The 17,490-nt window shown below is 58.6% G+C and overlaps 2 protein-coding genes across 4 annotated transcripts; one reads left to right on the forward strand and one right to left on the reverse strand.

Moving 5' to 3' along the window:
- The first annotated feature begins 1,657 nt into the window (after nucleotides 1–1,657).
- FAM131C (family with sequence similarity 131 member C) lies at nucleotides 1,658–8,856 on the forward strand. Of its 2 annotated transcripts, XM_066637308.1 has the most exons (7): nucleotides 1,815–1,961; nucleotides 3,912–4,082; nucleotides 4,937–5,013; nucleotides 5,249–5,342; nucleotides 6,503–6,685; nucleotides 7,495–7,605; nucleotides 8,021–8,856. In XM_066637308.1, the coding sequence occupies exons 2-7, from the start codon at nucleotides 4,046–4,048 to the stop codon at nucleotides 8,311–8,313; spliced, it is 795 nt and encodes a 264-aa protein (XP_066493405.1). In that variant the 5' UTR covers nucleotides 1,815–1,961; nucleotides 3,912–4,045; the 3' UTR covers nucleotides 8,314–8,856. The 2 variants fall into 2 exon arrangements, with proteins under 2 accessions (XP_066493406.1, XP_066493405.1); XM_066637309.1 differs by lacking the exons at nucleotides 1,815–1,961; nucleotides 3,912–4,082 and adding an exon at nucleotides 1,658–1,780.
- A 230-nt stretch (nucleotides 8,857–9,086) lies between these two features.
- On the reverse strand, nucleotides 9,087–16,970 carry LOC136660164 (chloride channel protein ClC-Kb-like). Of its 2 annotated transcripts, none has more exons than XM_066637236.1 (18): nucleotides 16,889–16,970; nucleotides 15,467–15,595; nucleotides 15,162–15,301; nucleotides 14,953–15,030; nucleotides 14,791–14,869; nucleotides 14,523–14,648; nucleotides 14,358–14,442; nucleotides 14,172–14,273; nucleotides 13,700–13,784; nucleotides 13,262–13,435; nucleotides 12,750–12,819; nucleotides 12,444–12,554; nucleotides 12,010–12,223; nucleotides 11,337–11,470; nucleotides 10,804–10,911; nucleotides 10,527–10,630; nucleotides 9,837–9,923; nucleotides 9,087–9,447 (listed from the first exon to the last, which is right to left on the reverse strand). In XM_066637236.1, the coding sequence occupies exons 1-18, from the start codon at nucleotides 16,938–16,940 to the stop codon at nucleotides 9,400–9,402; spliced, it is 1,926 nt and encodes a 641-aa protein (XP_066493333.1). In that variant the 5' UTR covers nucleotides 16,941–16,970; the 3' UTR covers nucleotides 9,087–9,399. The 2 variants fall into 2 exon arrangements, with proteins under 2 accessions (XP_066493333.1, XP_066493334.1); XM_066637237.1 differs by having other exon boundaries at nucleotides 9,088–9,447; nucleotides 10,527–10,610; nucleotides 10,763–10,911; nucleotides 16,889–16,968.
- Between the last annotated feature and the right edge of the window lie 520 nt (nucleotides 16,971–17,490).

Here is a 17,490-nt window from a genome sequence, read left to right on the forward strand (position 1 = left end):
TGAACAGCCAGCCAGTCCCAGGCGCTTCTCCACCCTGAGCCTCTCAGTCTCTTCCCTTCTGTACTCTGGTGAATGGCTGGTTAAAGGCCACAGAAGGCAGAAGCTGTTCTGAGGGGCTCCTTGCAAGAACCCCAAGCAGACTTCAAGAGTTGGGTGCTGGGGGGGGGGGGGAGGACTCAAGAGTTTACAGCTCCTTGTGTATATCAAAAGCTTCCACTTGGCCAGAGAATGCTGATGTGGAGCACATCACATGTCTTTCTGCCACATTTCCCCCCATTTAGCTAGGACGAAGGCAGCCAAGCCTGAAGGTGTGCTCTTGTGTCACCTTGCATCAAATGGTCTGTGGTCTTTCTCAGCATGTCCTTTCTCTTTGTCCAGCCCCTGTCAGACGTGCATGAAGAACCCCCCTCCCCCCCTTTTTCTGGCCCGTCCTACTGCAGTCAAGCGTCTCCTTTTTTAAAAAGGATTGCTGCAGGCGCTAAAAGAGTCTATAGTTTGCAGTGCCCATCTGGATGCCATTACAGCCCTGGAGACGGAATAGAGACATGGAGACGCGTGAGGTTTTGGAGCAGGTCTTCTTCAGCCTGGGAAGCTGCTGTTGTGCTGCATCAGGCCCTGGGCAAGCCAGCTCAGCAACGGCCACACAGGCTGGCAGCAGCTCTGACGGGGCCACTGCCAGCCCGATCTGGGGAAAGTGCCAGGGGTTGAATGTGGGCCCTCCTGCATGCATGTCTCAGTTGGACAGCTGCAGGAGGAGAGGGGCCTGGACAGTGTGCTAAGGCAGGCGCTTGGGCTCAGGCCCCCCCACAGCTTCTCTACTCAAGCATGGCGCTTCCAGTGAGCCAGGGCTGCGCTCTGTGGAAGGAGATTCACCCACTGAATCTGGCGTTGGTGCCCCCTCCGTTGCTGGAAGAGGGCTATAGCGGATCTGTGCCCCCAGGCCTCTCCCCCACAGCTGCATTCCAGAATGGGCAGAGCTTGTTAGGAACACGGGTGGGGGGGGGGCGTTGTGATGCTCTGTGCGTCAACAGGGGGCGCTCTTGCACCAGCAAAGCTTCAGGAAGAGAGGATGCGAAAATGTGGGGTTTAGGTCCGTGGCAAAAGAGGACTTCCTTGGAGGCGCCTCCTCCGCTGCCGAGGCCACGCAGCTCCCCAGGAAGCCCATTTAACACACACACCCCACCCAAGAGGCCTCTCTGCCCAGCGCTGAAGGGTGTGGGGCTCTGCCCGGGCACAGCTCATTTCGATCGCCAAGGAGAGCTACTCAAACGGAGTGGCGAAGCGATGGAGCAGTGACTGGGAACTGCACGACTTGTGGAACTCCCTGCCACAAGATGAAGCCTCGCGCACTCCCTCCGAAGGCATTCGCTGGATCCGCGGAGCGAAGGTCCAAGGTCACTCGGGGCCGCGTCGGAGAAGCAGAGCCTCCCCCTCAGGGGCACTCCCCTTGCCGGGAAACGACGGCGAGGGCCGCTGCCCGGAGCCTCCGGTCGGCCGCTGCGGGGCCAGGGCGGTCTTCCCCACGGCAGCGCCGGGCAGCCAGCCTGGCCCCGCAGGAGGCGCGGGCGCTCCGTGCGGGAAGCGGTGCGTTCCTCGGCGGCCCCGCGGCCTCCGGCCCCGCGCGCGCGCGCGCCGGAGGGCCGCCTCTGCCCCGAGGCGCGCGCAGCTGTCAGCCGGCTGGGCTCGGCTCCGCGTCCCGCCGCTCCGCCTCCCGGTCCAGCCAAGCAGCCTCCATGCGCCGCGCAGGCGACCCCCGCCATGGGCTCCTGCCTGACCAGAGGTACGTCCCTTCGCAGGGCGGGGCGTCTCCACGGGCGCCTCCCTCGGGAGCAGCGGAGGGGCGGCCCGGCCCCGGAGGGCATCTAGCCCGCCCGGCGCTGGGGAAGGCTCCGGCCCCGTCCCCGGCAGCTGAGGGTGGGAAGGAGCACGTTTCCTGCCCCGGCGGACGAGGACTCCCGCAGGTGACCCCGCAACTCGCAGAGGGCTCGCCCCTGACCCGTCGCCGGCTGGAAGGGAGTTCTGTGCTTCCTCAGCCACGCGTCCTGTGGCAGGGAGTTCCATCAGTTGTCTGCCCTCCCTCTGTCTGCCGCGAATCTCCTGGCTAGTGGTTTTCAGTGGAAGGCGGGGAGCCGCCACAACCTGCGTGATTTTTCATCCTGTGTCATGGTCCCTGCTTGCCGCTGTACCCACCAGTCAGCTTATTTCCAAACTCCAGAGCCCCCAAGGTTGTGTCCTCTCCTCCTGGAAAAGCTGCTCCAGGCCCTGCCAGCTCAGGTCATGTCCTGCCCTGTCCTGTGGGCCCCAAGTCACCTGCCGCAGTTTTTCTGACACCCGGACAAGTGCACAGTGAAGTAGTTGGGGGGGGAGAAAGGGGCAAAAGAAAGAAGAGGGACGTTTGGGTGGCAGGAAAACCTGTTTAACCCCTGGCCAGCCCATGCCAGCCAGCCAAGAGCAGAGGCTTCTGGAGGCAGCCCTGTGTGCAGTGGCTGTTGGTGAGCCAGAGGGCAGAATGGGGGTTCAGAACCCCTGCCCGGGTAGAGGGAGCCAAGCTGCAGCATGGAGAGCCCCAAAAAGTGGTGAGTTGGTGGCAGTGCCCCCACCCCACTCCTTATCCAAGAGGTCTCCCCAGGCTCATGTCCAGGAAGCCCCGGGATGAGGCCTGCCAGTCAGTGCCAATGGACCATGGGGCTGGTTTGACAGAAGGTCACTCCTGAGATCCCTTCCGAAGGCTTCCTGCGCTCCCCTGGTTTCTTTCTCTCGAACAAAGTACTGCCCAGGGTCATGGTGGAGGTGGAGCAGGGCCCAGGAGAGGGGGTAAAGGGTAATTTATCTCCGGTTCCAGGGTCAAAAGGGGGGCCCAGGAGCCAAAGGAGGGGGCCCAGAAATTTCCTGGGATCTTACGGTTTTCCTGTCTAGTCAGACTTGCCTGCATGGGATGCTGGGGATACTACTGATGCCACATGGGTTGGTAGACCTGAGCTCCAAAGACTTTTCCAGCTGTCTCTAACCTTCCCCCACCCTGTTTTGCCCCTCCCTGCCCCTATTTCTGCTCACCCATCACCACCCTCCCCCACTCTGTTTCACCCCTCTCCCTTTGCAAAGGGCCCCAAAAGAAACTTTGTACCCCCTGGTAAAATTACTCTCAGAGGCCCTGAGGTGGAGACAGTCAGGAAGGAGAAGTCTGACAGTGAGGACTAGAGCCTTGAGTGTTGGGCAGAGGGTGGCAGGGAACCTCTGCTGCTCTGAGCTGAGGCTTAATTGAATGAACCAGTGCTCAGCTCTGCATGTGTGAAGGTAGGACAAAACAAAGCACTTCTGAGCGTGTTCTGGAAGCCTGCCCTGGCCAACCACAGTCAGCCCCCCCCCCCGGCCTCTGGGTTCAAGAGATGGGGGTCCGGGTGGGGGGGTCAGGCTTGCTCTCAGTCCAGTTATTTCTCTTTTTAAAGAAATATCTAAAATGGCTGGTTCTGGGCAATTGCACTTTGTCCCAAACGGGAACCAGGAAAAATACCTTTAAAAGGGGGGAGGCTTGGATGGCTTTCATAGCTGCCTTACTGAATGTAAAGGAGAAGAGGCGGGACTGGGTGTCTGAGCTTACCTTGAGTCATCACCATCCCGGCTGGGCCTCCTGCTGCCCAGGTCTGTCACTGTTTCTTTGCGTGGAGGGACCACAGACGGTTGTTAGGAATTCTCCATCAGAAATTTGGCTTCAGCTCTGGCCTTTCCAGTTCGATTCTGTTCAGAAGCTGGCTCTTCTTCCCACTTCACAGATAGAAGATGTTGCACAAGACAGCTCAGGTGTGTCGGCTTGGCACAGGTGCCCAAGGATGCACACCTTCCAGGGGTCCTGGTGGGCCAGGAGGGAGACAACAAGGCTGTGGCCTGGTTGGTGATTCTTCCCCTCACTGCAGGATGCACTCCGATTCCCCCCAGTGCTGAGGGAAATGCAGCTACCCTGCAGGAGGCGTTGAGGGGTCTGTTTGCCAAAGACTGGCACAAACTGGGGTGAAGGGTGCCCAGGAGAGAGCAGCAGGGTGGTCTACCCATGTGGAGGACAACGACACAACACCAGGGGTGTCAAGGTGAATGCCAGAACGGAGCCAACACAAACCTTGGGTGGGGTGAATTGGGGGGTGAGCTGCTGGGTGTCCTAGTCTGGGCACCACACGAGGGGGCCTCTGAGATATGGTGTATTTTGATAGTGTAGTCACTGATGGCGCATCATGTTCAGGTGCGCAAGAGTGCAAGCCCATTCTTCTTCCGAGGCTGATCTCCGAGACTGACACTTGTCTATCAAGGACTTGGATGCTGCAAATTCTTTGCATGTTTGGTCCACCTGCAGAGGCTGAAGAAAGGCCATTCGCTTGGATCACATGCACCTTAGTCAGAGCAGCCCCATCATGTGCAATTAGGACTCAAAGGAGAGAGGTGGTGCCCCTCCCCCACTGTCCCTAGGGCCAAGGGTCTGCCTCTGCCTTTCTTTTACCAGGAAGAGTTAGGTAAGTCACTCCTTCTGCACCTCAGTCTTCCCCCTTGCAGTATGGGCAGAGTGACCCTTGTCTGCCTTGTCTGGGATGTTGTCAGCCTTCCCTCAAGATGTGTGCAGGTGTTCTCATTTATGCTCTGGGATCACAGGTTCCGAACTGCAGCGCATGTCAGATCCCAGCAGGGTAGACAAGCGCCTGTGCTGTGTGGCTCAGCTGCTGCTGAAATGGGGGAGGTAGTTTTCCTGTGGAGCACAAGTCAGCTGAGCAGGGGGCAGCCAGGAACCTGCTGCCATTGGCTGTGCACTCAAAGGCTCACCAGGGAAGAGGGGCAGGGGCTGCAAGTGGGCAAACGGTGGGCCCTGAGGACTGGTGCCCTGCATCCAAGGAGGACCGCCCAGCCGTCGGGGGTTCCTGCTGCTGACAACGTGTCTTTCCTTCCTCTCTTGCAGGTGCCCACGAGGAACCCCTTGCGGCTCCCCAGGACAGCTGTGTGCCGGCTGTTGCCCCTGAACAGAGCAGCAAGGAGGTAACTGGCTGGCTTGGCTGTGAGGACCCTGCTTCTCTAGGAATCTGCTTCTCTAGGACTATCGGCAGTGAGGGGCAGCTCTCTTGGGCATTTCCAAGCCTGGCTTGATGTGGGACCTTCAGGCCATGCCTCTGCACACTCCCCAATGACCCCCTTTGCCCTGCCTGTTCTTCCTGCCTCCTTCCTCCAGGAGGGTGGTCTGGCTGCCTTCTTGACCACCTTCTTTTTCCTGCAGAGCTGCCTGGAGGCCTCCAGTGGGACCCTCTCTGGCAGCAGCACAAATCCCAGCACCTATCACGTGACAGCCCTCGCCACCTCTTCCCTGGGGGGTATGTACAATCCTCCCTTGGCAAACCGCATACCTGCTTAACCTGTTGCTTCTGGCTCCTGTGCCTTTCAGAGCTGCAAGGCAAGCAGAAATTCAACTGGTGAAGCATGTAAGTCATGCCCTGGCCAAAGATCCATCGTCCAGAAAACCAGGTGCCTTTGGGAAGCCTGCAAAGGCGGCCTCCTCTGTTGTCTGTCACCAGCGCCTGCTACTCAGTGAGTGGTAGACTGCCCCTGAATGTGAAGGCTCCATGTTACTGGCATTGCTCTTGGTAGATTTATCCTCCTAAATTGCCTAATAATCCTTAAAGCTGGTGGCTCCCCTCTCGCTGCATTTCTGTGACAGCAACATGTCACCTGTTGGATCTCTGCCTGGTGCACAACTGTTAAAGAGCCCCACTGGGGGAAAAGAGAGTTGAAAATGGGTTCATGTGTGAGTGCAAGAAGTGCCAGAGAGACCTCTGTGCTGAAAGGCTTTGCGGGGCCCACACAGCTCCGCTCTGGACCTGGCAAGGAGGCTGGTCTGTGCTTCTCCTGCAACGCCATTGCAATTGCAAACCTGTGCTGTGCACCTTTCAGGAGCCAGCAGGATGCCTGGTGCATTTCCAGACTGCTGCAGCTTTGAGACTGCAGGCAAGATGTGGCCTGCTCCGGACACTGCCTGTCTCCCTGGGTGCCTTATCTTCCTGTTGGGAGAGTTGCGCACAGTCCGTTTTGGCAGTGGGCAGACGGCAGTCGCTGTGTGGCTCTCCTGCGTGCCGGGCACACAAACGCTGGGCCAGAGACTGGTCTGTCTTGCCTGCCTCTTTGCTCCCGCAGGTTGTCTGTGTTGGCCACCCCAGCCAGCCGCATGGCAGGTGGCCAAGGGCAGAAGGAAAAGGTTGGCCCGGGGGCTGTGGTGGTGGTGTGGCATTCGGGCCGGGGATGCTTCTGCCAAACAGGAAGCAGTGCCTGCGTGTTCTCTGGGCAGGCTGTGCTTAAGTAGTCAGGCAACAATGTTGTGGAGACAAATGGCTTGTGGTGCCTGTTTCCATGGAAACCCCAGCAGCTTTTCTGTGCAAGGCTGCAGTGGTGCCTGGCTGGACTTCATCATCAGGCCGCGTCTGAGCAGTGCTTCTGCCTCACACTGCCATTCTCCACTTCCTGCACTTCTGCCCCACAGGTCTAGTCCAGACCATCAAGGACCATGTCACCAAGCCTACAGCCATGGCCCGTGGCCGTGTGGCTCACCTCATCGAGTGGAAGGGCTGGTGTGCCCCCCAGACGGGCTGGGAGCCCTCACTGGCGGATGAGGAGTGCTACGCTGACCTGACAGATGAGCTGAAGGAGGCCTGCTTTGCTGCAGGTGGGTGGCAGCGATCAGGGCCAGGTTGGGGGGGCTGGGTTCAGCAAAGGTGTCACCACTGTAATGCTAAGAGGTGACACATGTGGCAGGCCATCCTTGAGCACCACCCCTCCTCACCTGCCATGTGAGGCAGCTGGGAGGGTAGCATGGGGGTAGAAAGAGCTGGACACACCCCACTGTTCCCCTTCAAATCTTTATTTCCTTGCCCCACTTCACTTGTGGCAGAGAAGGGCTGGTGTGGAGAAGTCTAGCCTGGGTCATTACGTAACAGGCCTTCATTTTATTGAAGAGTGCATGAGGCAGTCTAATGGAGGAGTGGAGGCCTAAGCCCGGTTGGGTAGAGTAGCTAAGTTGAACCTCCAGGCAAGAAGGCAGTCTACCTCTGGATACCAGTTGCCTTCAGGCCCTGCCCATGAGGGCATCCCACGGACCAGGATGGGGAAGGAAAGGGTGCTGGGCTGAATGGACCCCCCCCCCTTGGTGCAGGGCTGCACTTGAGTGATGATAGTGATTTAAGTGATTTAATAAGTGTACGTTAAAAGCCACAAACAGGCTTCTAAACAAGCAAAGTGACCCAACACTCTAGTAATGGCATAGAAGGTCCCCTTGTGAGATTTTGGGGGGCGCATCTCCACCTCTGAACCATGATCTGGATCATCCCCAGAGCTTCAGCACTGGCTCTCTCCATTTTTATGCCTCGGGGTGGGGGGGGGAAGGGCCCACCGAGGGTTCTTGCATGGTCGGGGCCAAAGTCATGATCCAGTACAAGAGTCTCTGGGCCTCATGCCTCTCTTCCTACTTCCTTCCAGGTGTGGCCAAGCAGCTTGCCATCTCGGAAGCCATGTTGAGTGCCTGGTCCTTCCTGGATGGAGAAGAATTGCATTACAGGGAGGGCATGCAGAATGCCATCCAGCTCCAAGGTACCCTGGCCTGCCTCTCTTTCAAGGACCCTTCCCCCCTCTCTAGGGTAGACAGGCAGTATGATGTTGTTGGTCCCTTATGAGTGGTTTTAATGTTGCCTGTCTGGAAGTGAAGGCAGCAACTGACCACTGGTGCTTTCACCAGGTCAGTGGGACAAGACTTGTGTTGTCACCTGCCCTGGATCTCTGTTGGTGGCCCCTCCAAACTGGTGCCTCTCCCACACATGTGGATTGAGTAAAGGGGGCATTTTATTCATCTTCTATAATGGTGCCTTGTCTTTTTAGCTATGAATGAGTGGGCCATGAAATGTCTTAAGATTGTAAGTGCCTCGGGCAGAGGACTGATTCTACTGTGACAGAGCACTCTGCATGGTGTTCAGAATGGGGTTTCCAATGGTGTCCTTTTTCCTTCCAGACCTGGGAAGCCTCTACCTGCAGAACTTTCTGTTGGGCCCACAAGACATGAGTGACCTCCACTTAGCAGACAACATTCAGGTCTTCTCTCCTCCAAGTTGTGTGTCCCCCATTCCAAACGGACACTCTGTGGCCAATGGCTGGAGTGCTCTGGGAGGCAGCTTGGAGAAGCCCCCACCCTCAGGAGGGGGACAGGAAAGCTCACCTAGCTCCCTTTGGCAGCCGCGGAGCAGCCTCTCGCTCCGCTACGTGGACAGCAGCTCCCTCTCCGAGGACGAAGTCTTCTACAACTAGAGGCCCTGAGGGGTGGGAGACCATCGGGGTGGAAGTGGGGCTGCATAGCCCCTTAGGGAATGGAGAGGGCTCATTGTGTCTGGCTTCCGTGTGTTTCCCATGAACCAAAGGCCTTGAGGCCAGTGTGGCAAAGACCATGGATGACGGTGACCCATCCAGTCCTGCTGGGCTCCATTTCCAGCAGTTGGTCTTGCAAGCAACAAGGGTGAACCCCTCCCCAATCCACACCACCAGCATTGATGCAACTGGTGGCCTGTAGGAGCGAGATACCTGGACCCTAGAGGTGCTGGTGACAGAGCGAAGCCTGCCTGTCCCTCCCTCAAATGGTGGCCAACCAAGGCTTTTATTCAGGCTGTGCGTGGTTCTGTCTTTTGTTACCTCTGTGATTTGTAAGAATTGTGCCTTCCACTTGCTTTCTGAATCAAGGGGAGGTGAGTGATACCTCAGGCCTCTGCTTGATGCTGGCTGGCATCTGCTTCTCTGGGTGCCTCCCCTCCAGCTCAACTTGTATATTTATAAATAAACGGATATTATTCAAAAATACCCAGCATCTCTCTCTCCATCATCAGGAAGTGGAGTCCTGCAGTGGGACCCCTCATTGTAGCGTGGACCACACAAGGCCCTGTGGTCTGGCTCCTGGGCCAGCAACACTTTGATCAGAGCATGTTCTGTTCTTATCTGAAGTTATGGTCAAATATTTGCATGCCTACGACATTGATAAAATGCAACCCAGCAATTAATGAAAGGAATTCAAAGTTTACCATACGGATGTTACATTTGCAGAAGCCTCCAGCTGCATTGGAAAAAAGGAGAGTTCTACATTTTGCATTTATTGGAAAAAAAAAAAAATCAATCATGAAAAGGTGCGTCTGTCCACTTGCTGCCATTTTCCACTGGCCTACAAGAGGTACAAGAATCTGAAAATAGATGTTTAATTTGTAGTCAAAGCCAGATCACTAGGAATCAAATGGGCAGCCCCACTGTCTTTCCTCTGGGATGATGGTCAGCTGAGAGGAATCGCTCTGGACCTCAGCTGCAGAAAGCTGCATTCTGGCATCTCTCTCTCTCTCTCTCTCTCTCTCTGTCTCAGTTCAGTGGTTTAGGGTTTGCCAAATCTTCAATAGCTTTTCGTATCTGCCAAGAAGAGAAAAAAGGAAAGAAACAGCTGGGTGAATGTGGAGGCTCTGCCTATGCTACAACCAATTTGAAACTGGTTGAAATGCCAAGGCCTGTGAGAGTGAAGAGGGGCATCTCTTCTCAGAAGGCACTATCCATCCGCATATATCCTTCTCTTAAAAATAGTTACATTTAGAAATGTTTCTTGATTAACTGTGGTGGGAGGTCAAGCCTCATATTTTTAATTCCTAGTGTAGAACTTGCCACTTGCTCCCTCGGTCATTGTGCCCACCAACTCAGGGTTCCTTTGGAGGGGGGGAGGCTGGTCTGCACGGCGCCCAGGAGGAAACAAGCCTGGCCCCTTTTCTCCCAGAGTTCAGGGCATGGGGAGGTGTTGGGGGGTTTACCTCGTTCCTGGAGACGACTCCCACAATTTTTCCCATCTGGGTGACAAAGGCATGCTGCAGGGTCAGCAGCTCAAAGAGGTGGTGTGCCTGGCAGGAGAGACGTTGAGGGGGGAATGGAGGAGGGGGACTGGTCGGTTTAGCTCCACAAGCTCCCTCTGAGAAAGCCCAGCCTGGATCTCCATCACTCCATCTGGCTTGCCTCCTTCAAACTCTCACCCCCGCCCCTTCCCCACAAGGAGCTCTCTTTAGCCAGCGACTGCCTGCCTGTCTCCCATCAATGACATGCTTGGTTTATTACTAACTTAGCAGCCCAATAACTGAGGACACAAAATGGCAGCATCTTCTCCCCTGCTGACTCTGCTGCCGACGCTCCCCCATCTCCTCTGTTGTGTCTATCTCTAGATTGTGAGCTCCATGGGGAAGAGAGCTGCCTTCTCATCTGCTGCAAGGGCAGGGTTTAGTGCCAGACTAGTGCAACATAAATTGGGTTGTGACTAATGCCCTCCAGGTACACAGCATATTAAAAGAACAAGAGGACAAGGCCTTTGCCCCAAGAGGCTTACAGTCATAAAATCAACACAAGAACAGAAAGGCATAGGAAATAAAGGAAGGGTGGGGCAGGAGATGCCCCACAATCCCAGCACCAGTCTGTGCTCTCTCTGGTGACTGTAGTCCGTGTCCTCTGCTCACCTGGTGCAGGGAGGTCCAGGGGGAGAGCTGCAGGGTCACCGGGGTGATGGCACAAGTGTCACCCAGGGTCTGGCCAGAGGAAGCCTGCAGTGGGCAAGAACAGACTCATTGCAGCGGGTGAGCCACAGCTGCAGAAGACAGAGCTACACTTTTACAGGAGAGGAAGCATGCAATGGGGTGGGGTGGGGGGCTTCTGCTAAGCAGCACTGCAGGACTTGTCAGGTGCTGCCCCTCACCACTTTCATTTCCGTAGTGGAGACTGTCAAGGATCTGTGACCCATTTCCTCGTCCTTGTGTTCCTTGTGGGGCAGGCTGGTATCCTCATGGGTCTGGAGAAACTGGATCAGCTCTGAGCGTTGGACCAGGCCCACCAGCAGCAAAGTCTCTGTGGAGCAGGTGGACAGGAAAGGGTCAGCTCTGCTGGGGTGGAGGCAGTCCATGAGGCAGCTTCCTGTGGCAGCCGGCAGGGCTGGCCCAAGCATGAGGTTGACTGAGGCCCTCTCCTCAGGCAGCAGGGGGGGGCTACCTCTGGCCTCCCTCCTGCTTCCTGGATTGCAAAAGGCAAAAGAGGAGGCGTGGCAAGGAGAAGAGGGGTAAGCTGGGGTGTCAGAAAAACAGCTGTGTGAACAAAGGGAAGACTGGAGGTCACCCCCCACTTTGCCTCCTGGGCCGTGCAGTGTGCAGACAACGGCCAAGCAAAACGCAGCAAGCCCACAGGTGAGACATGCGCTCTGGTGAGAAGACCTATGGATTATCTGGGTGACCCCCAGAAGGGGGTCATGGCCTCCTGCCTGCCCCAAGCGACCCTACCGGTGCTGTCAACAACTGGGAACTCCAGGTCGCCCATTGAGGTAACCGCACCAAGGATCTCCTGGAAGGTGGCGTCCTTGGGGAGCACGATGAAGTCTGTCCTCATGAACTCCTGTGTTGTGACCTTGTAGGAGCTGCAGAAGGGAAGAGAGGTCTCAGGCAGCTTCTGCTTGTCTCCTGGGAGGACCCCCGTCGGCCCTGCCCTGTAGCCGGAGGGCAGACCCAGCCAGAACACAACCATGAGAGGGAAAGGTGTACAGACTGCCACTGGCCCTGCTGCTTGGCCTATGGGGGAGGGCTTCAGCTACCAATGACGGCCAGGGCTTCCCTCCCTGGAGGTCTTTCAGCAGGGGCTGAACAGCTGAGTTCCAGGGAGCTGGATTAGATGACCCACAAGGCTCTTCCCAACTCTAAGAGCAGCCCCCCCAGTCCCATTTCTTGCCCTTTTCCTTCCTGACATTCCTGCCTATCTTATGGGAGCTATACCAGACAAGAGTGGCGCTGAGTGTGTGTAGAGGGCCATTTCCTTCAGTAATTGGAACCAGACTCCTCATCAGTCAGATTGGGGGGGGGGGGATTCCAATGGTGGCTCCCCCCAGTTGTAGCTCTGAGCCCCCCACAGCACTGTTTCTGCCTCCACCACACTCCCTGTGGCTGGCAAGGAGCAGCTCACCCAATGTGCCTGCTCCGGATGCGGGGGAGGTAGGGCAGCTTCTTCACAATGATGGTCCCATCGTAGAAGGAGGGTTGGCACTTCTGTGAGATGGCGTTGGCCACCAGGACAGCCAGGGTGACCGGGAGGATGTGGGCAATCTGGCCCGTCATCTCAAATGCCAGCAGGGCGGTGGAGAGAGTGTGGGTGACTGCGCCGGAGAAGGCGGCTGCACCTGTTTGGAAGGCCAGAAGACAACGGTGAAGACGTCAGCCAGAGCTGCACTGCTGGCTGGGACCCGCTTCAGGACAGCCCAACTGGGATGGGGATGCTGGGGAGTCTCACCGGGCAGCCCAGGCAGGCACCCTGAGGAGGAGGCCTGGAGAGCGACGGCTGGCTCAGTCAACGGCCCCTCTGGCCAGCACCATTCACAGGGCCACACGCCCTAGACTCACCTGCCAGCGCATAAGCCCCGGGAGTGATGGGACTAGTGACGCCTTCCCATGTGATACCCTGGGGGAGGAGGAAGGCAGCGGCCTCACCTACCAGACGCCCAATGGCAGCTCCTGTGAAGGTGCAGAAAAGAGCAGCCAATCGTCACCCTGCCTGGGGCTCCTTCAGGCTGTGTCTACACCACACTCTTCCAAGTGAATTCAAACCGGACCACCCATCACCAGCCAATCCCCTTCTCCCTCGCTGGTAGTGAAGCAGATCTCCTGAGAGGGGAGGCCATTGGGGAGGACCTGGCCGGAGACACGCACCATAAACCAAGACAGGCATGAAGTAGCCAGCAGGCATAGGCATCGTGGTGGCCAAGATCAGCATCCAGAACTGCAAGAACAAGGAGGGGAGGCTGAAGGGGCCAGCCTGGCCCTGGGGACGGGCCACTCACCAACATCCCAGCCCCTGAGAGCAAAGGGTCAGGCAGGAAAGGTGGCGAGGGGAAGCTTGCTAGATGAGGGACAAAAAGGGCTTCCTGCTATGTGGGGGAGCGGAGGGGAGGGCTCAAAGCAAGGGATTAAGAGCAGCACAGGGCCAAGAAGCAGGGAGGAGAACCTCCCCCACCGGACCTGGAAAACAAGAGGGGTTGTGGGCAAGCTTGGCATCCTGCCCAGTTGGGTCTTAGCCCCCAGGCTAAGGAAGAGAAGAAGAGCCCCCCACCCTGCAGAGCACCCCTATGGCACTCCGAGGGAGATGCCCCTGGAGCCCCAGCCCAGGTACTAGGTCCTAAGGAGAGAAAGCCCTGCCAGCCCCCACCATGGAGGTGGGCTACCTTCATCACCAGGAAGACCATCAGGGTGCCAAAAATGGTGATGTGGGGGTCCCACCACTCCTGCCACAGGTTGTTGGGAACCACCTGGAGCGGCTTGGCCAGAGATGCATTCTGGGAAAGTATGCTCCAGGTGCGATTGTCAAGGAGGGAGGTCAGGAGCTCCTTCATGCTCAGCTGTGGAGAAGAGGCAGGGGTGAGTGGAGGCACTGCCCAGAAGGACTGCCACTGCCCGCGTCTCCCTCTGATCTGCTCCTTGGCCTGCCCTGCCTGGAGACTGAATGCCTGTCACCCCGTTCCTGCAGGAGCAGGAGCAGGAGCAGGAGCAGGAGCCAGCTCTTGGGAGGCTCTTCAGCAGAGAAGGGAAAGATGCTCTGCACATCCTTGGAGGTGGTCGCTCTTGAGAAGGAGAGCTGTTGGAAAGCAAGACCCAGCATTTACCCTGGAGGCCATGAACTGTCCCAGGCTCAGAGGGAAGGTGATGGAGGACAACAGCAGGGCCACCAAAGCCGAGTAGAGGGGCTTTCTGGAAAAGCAGACCCCCCCCAAAGCCAGGATTATTTTTCAAGGCCAGAAAAGGGCAGCAGTGAGTGTCTAGCGAAATAAATGGGGGGGGGGGCAAAGGCTGCTCGCTTATCAAAGGGGTTCCTGGAAGCGATTTGCACACTGGGAAGCACAGAGTTGGGAGGACCCTCTGAGGTCATCTAGTCCAACCCCTAAGCACGCAAAGAGGGCGAAAAGACCGTCTAGCGTGGCCAGGGGTTTGCGGAGCACTTTGAAGGCGCTCATCCTCTCGGTTCCCGCAGTGACCCGGTGAGGCCGCGGTGCCCACGTCGCGGAGCGGAAGACCGAGGCTGGGGCCCGCGGGGGAGGCTGACCCGGAGGGACGTTCCCTGCCGACCCCCGCGCTTACTCGGCAGCCAGGTGCTGGGCCGTGAGCGGGCTCCTCCGGACGTAGCCCAGGAACCAGCGCTGGCAGAAGAGGTAGGCGCAGCTCAGCACGCCGCAGACGGCCCTGCGGAGAGAGCAGGAGGCTCGTGGCTGCAGCCCGCCCGAGGGGCGCCCGCCGCCCGCCCGCCCGCCCGCCGGCGGGGCTCACCCCAGCAGCAGGAAGAGGAGCGTCTCCGGCAGGGCGAAGGCGGCGTCGAGCTGGAAGCTGGTCCTGAACAGCGCCGAGATGGTCTCTGCGGGGGAGGACGCGGTCCGCGGGGGCAGCGGGCCCCCAGCCCCCCCGCCGGCCCCCCCCCGCCGGCCCCCCACCTACCTTGCTGGCTGCCCAGGACGGCGAGCAGGCGGAAGGCGAAGGCGCCGCAGGTGGCCGCGAAGAAGCCGCGCCAGTAGTCGCGCACGGCGAAGTGGGAGGAGACCACCTCGATGCTGAACAGCACGCCTGGCCGGGCGGCAGCGGGGCCCGTCAGCCGGGAGGCGTCCGCCCGCCCGCCCGCCCGCCCGGAGGGGAGCCCGCGGGGGACAGCGCGGCTCTGCGCAGGGCCCGAGGGGAGGGGAGGGGAGGGGCCCGCCCGCCCGCTCACCGCTGATGGGCGCCCCGAAGACCGTGGCCACCCCGACCGCCGCGCCCGCCACCAGCATCTCGTTCTGCTTGCTGCGGTCCTGCGGGTCAGATCCGCGCGCGTGAGCCCGGCCGGCCGCCGCGCACCTGCTCCCCCCGCCCGCCCGCCCGCCCGCGCGCTCACCTCGTACTCCCCCGACACGCTGGTCCGGACCCTGCCCAGGAAGGCGGCGATCATGCTGGACAGGTGGACGAAGGGCCCCTGCCGGCGAGAGGGCCGCGGCGGCTCAGCCTGGGAGTCCCGGGCCCGCGGGGACGAACGCGGCGCTGCCGGGGACCAGGGCCGCCTGTGCGCCGCCCCCCCCCCCGGGAGCCGCCCTGGAAGGCACTTACGACTTTGCCCAGGAAGATGGTGCTCCCGCAGGCCAGCGTGCAGGTCAGGCCCACGACCTTGGCCCCGAAGTTCTGGATGTCCAAGTACTCCTCCAGCAGGACCCCAGTCAGGATGGTCTTGAGCTCCGGGATGCCGGATCCTGCGGGCCCCGAAGGTGTACGGAGGTCGGAGCGGGGCCTCCCAGCCCCGACTCTCCTCCGCCAGCCCTGCCCGGAGGGGCTGCGAGCCTGTCCCGTCGGGGCGCAGCGGACGGACTGCTTCTGGTGGTCCAGGAAGAGGGGGCGGTTCAGGGGGCCTGACTGACCTCCAGAGTGGGGGGTGATGCTCTGCGCAAAGCCTGTGGAGAATGCTGACAGGGCCACGGGGTACATGGTCCAGGAGAGGTACTTCAGCACGGGGTAATCTCCAATCTCTTGGTAAAGCCACATGTGGGCTGGGAGAGGAAGACAGAGAAGCACACGTGGCAGAGCCCTGTCCCAGTCCCGAGTGTGTCAGAACCCCCGACGAACGAGTTAGGAGGGCCAGTTGAACACTGCCAGCTTCGCAGCCTCCACACTGGGCGCTGCCGCCTGCTGGGGCTGCAATCCTAGCCACACTTCCCTGGGAGCAAAGCCCACGGACTATAATGGGATTTTCTTCTGAGTAGACATGCCTAGTTGCCTGCCTTCCTCCTCCCTACCCGTTAAGGGTCAGAGCTACTGCATTATTGCCAATCAGAATATTTTCATCCTGCTTTCAACAACAGCAGTTCACAAAGCAAAATAAATGCAGGCCCGGCTCCCTGCCCCCTAAGTGTGCACACCCTTTAAAAGTGCAAAGGAGACCCCAGTAGCAACCCCTGCTGAGGTGAAGAGGGGCAGGCGCTCTTGCCCACGGAACAGCCCTCCAGAGGTGCCAGGGTGCAGCTAGCAGGGGTGCAGAGGTGGATGGGGTGGGGGCAGGCAACAGGAGGAGAAAGGGAGGGTGAGTGCAGGAACCAGCTTGGTTTTTGCGAGGGAGGAGAAGGTCAGTGTCAGACACAAGGGGAGGGGAGGAGGCACGTGGGGGGAAAGAGGTGTCATGTTTCAGCTGCTGATTTTGGCCAAAGAGTGGCCCAGGAGACCTTGTGGGCTTGACAGGTGTCAGCAGGGGAAGCAGACCTGCAGAGGCTGCTCAAACTCTCCTGCCTTTCAAGGACAACCATGTCCCCTCCCCCAACCTGAGGACAGCTTCAGGGTTTTCAGAGGGTAGAGCCTCCGTCTGCCTGAAGATAACACCCGCAGGCAGGTCGCCAGTTCGAGGCCGCCGGCACCGTGAATGGCGAGACCTTGAAGCAGCTGACAAGCCCAGCTGAGTTATTCCACCTGCTCTTGGGTGTGAGCGAAGAAGCGTCTTGGCTGCCCTCCATGTGAGAGAGGAAGGAGCTGCTTGTCAGCTTGCGTGGGAGGAAACTGGAGGCCAGAATGTGATCCCAGATCAGAAAGATCCATCTGAAATGTTGTGGCTCTTGAAAGAAAGAACCTTTCAATTGTAAAAATCCCTACGGGGATTTAGAACAGCCTGCCCATGTAAACCGCCTTGAATTAAAGTCTGACGACCAGGAAAGGCGGTATAGAAATGCCTGTATTATTATTATTATTATTTTCATTCCCCCAAACTCAGATCAGGGATCCAAAAGTAGGTGGGGGACATTCTGGTCCTGGCTGCCTATGGTCAAGGAGAGGTCTGGCTGGGAGACACTGCTTACCGCTGGCCACCCTGGAGGCGGTGAAGTCCATGGTGAAGCTGACCAGTGCCATGAGGACCCCTAGCACGAAGAGGAAGTACCAGTCATCGCCCACGCGGAAAAGCTGGCGCTTGAGGACCGCTAGGCAACCTGCAGTGTGGGAGAGGACCCAGGTGAGAATGGCAGGCTGCTGCCCCAGAGCCCAGTCAGCCCATCTGGCCTTTCCCCATCCAGGGACATATGGCAGTAACATGCCAGGGGACCGGAGATGAGAAGGGAGTAGAAACAGGATGCAGACAGTGAGAAATGAGGCAGCTAAGAAGCCTCCAAAGGAGGAACCCAGCTGGAGGACAGGGAGGTGGTTCCATGGGGTTTCCCCCCACAGTGGCCAGCCAGATCCAGAGGGAGGCCCACCAGCATTCGATACGAGCAACAGCTCTCTCCCACCATTGCTTCCTGGGAATTGGTGTTCAGGGTAGACCGTCCTTCAGTGTGGAGGCTCTGTCTACCTCTCCTGGCTGGTGCCTGTTGCGTCCAGCGAAGGGCTTCTGAAGGTGGCAGGTAGATCAAGACCATCATGTTTTAAGGGGCATTTTGCCCTGTGGAGGGGAGGAATCATGAGA

Source organism: Tiliqua scincoides, chromosome 9 (genome assembly GCF_035046505.1).
Source record: "Tiliqua scincoides isolate rTilSci1 chromosome 9, rTilSci1.hap2, whole genome shotgun sequence".
Taxonomy (NCBI): domain Eukaryota; kingdom Metazoa; phylum Chordata; class Lepidosauria; order Squamata; family Scincidae; genus Tiliqua; species Tiliqua scincoides.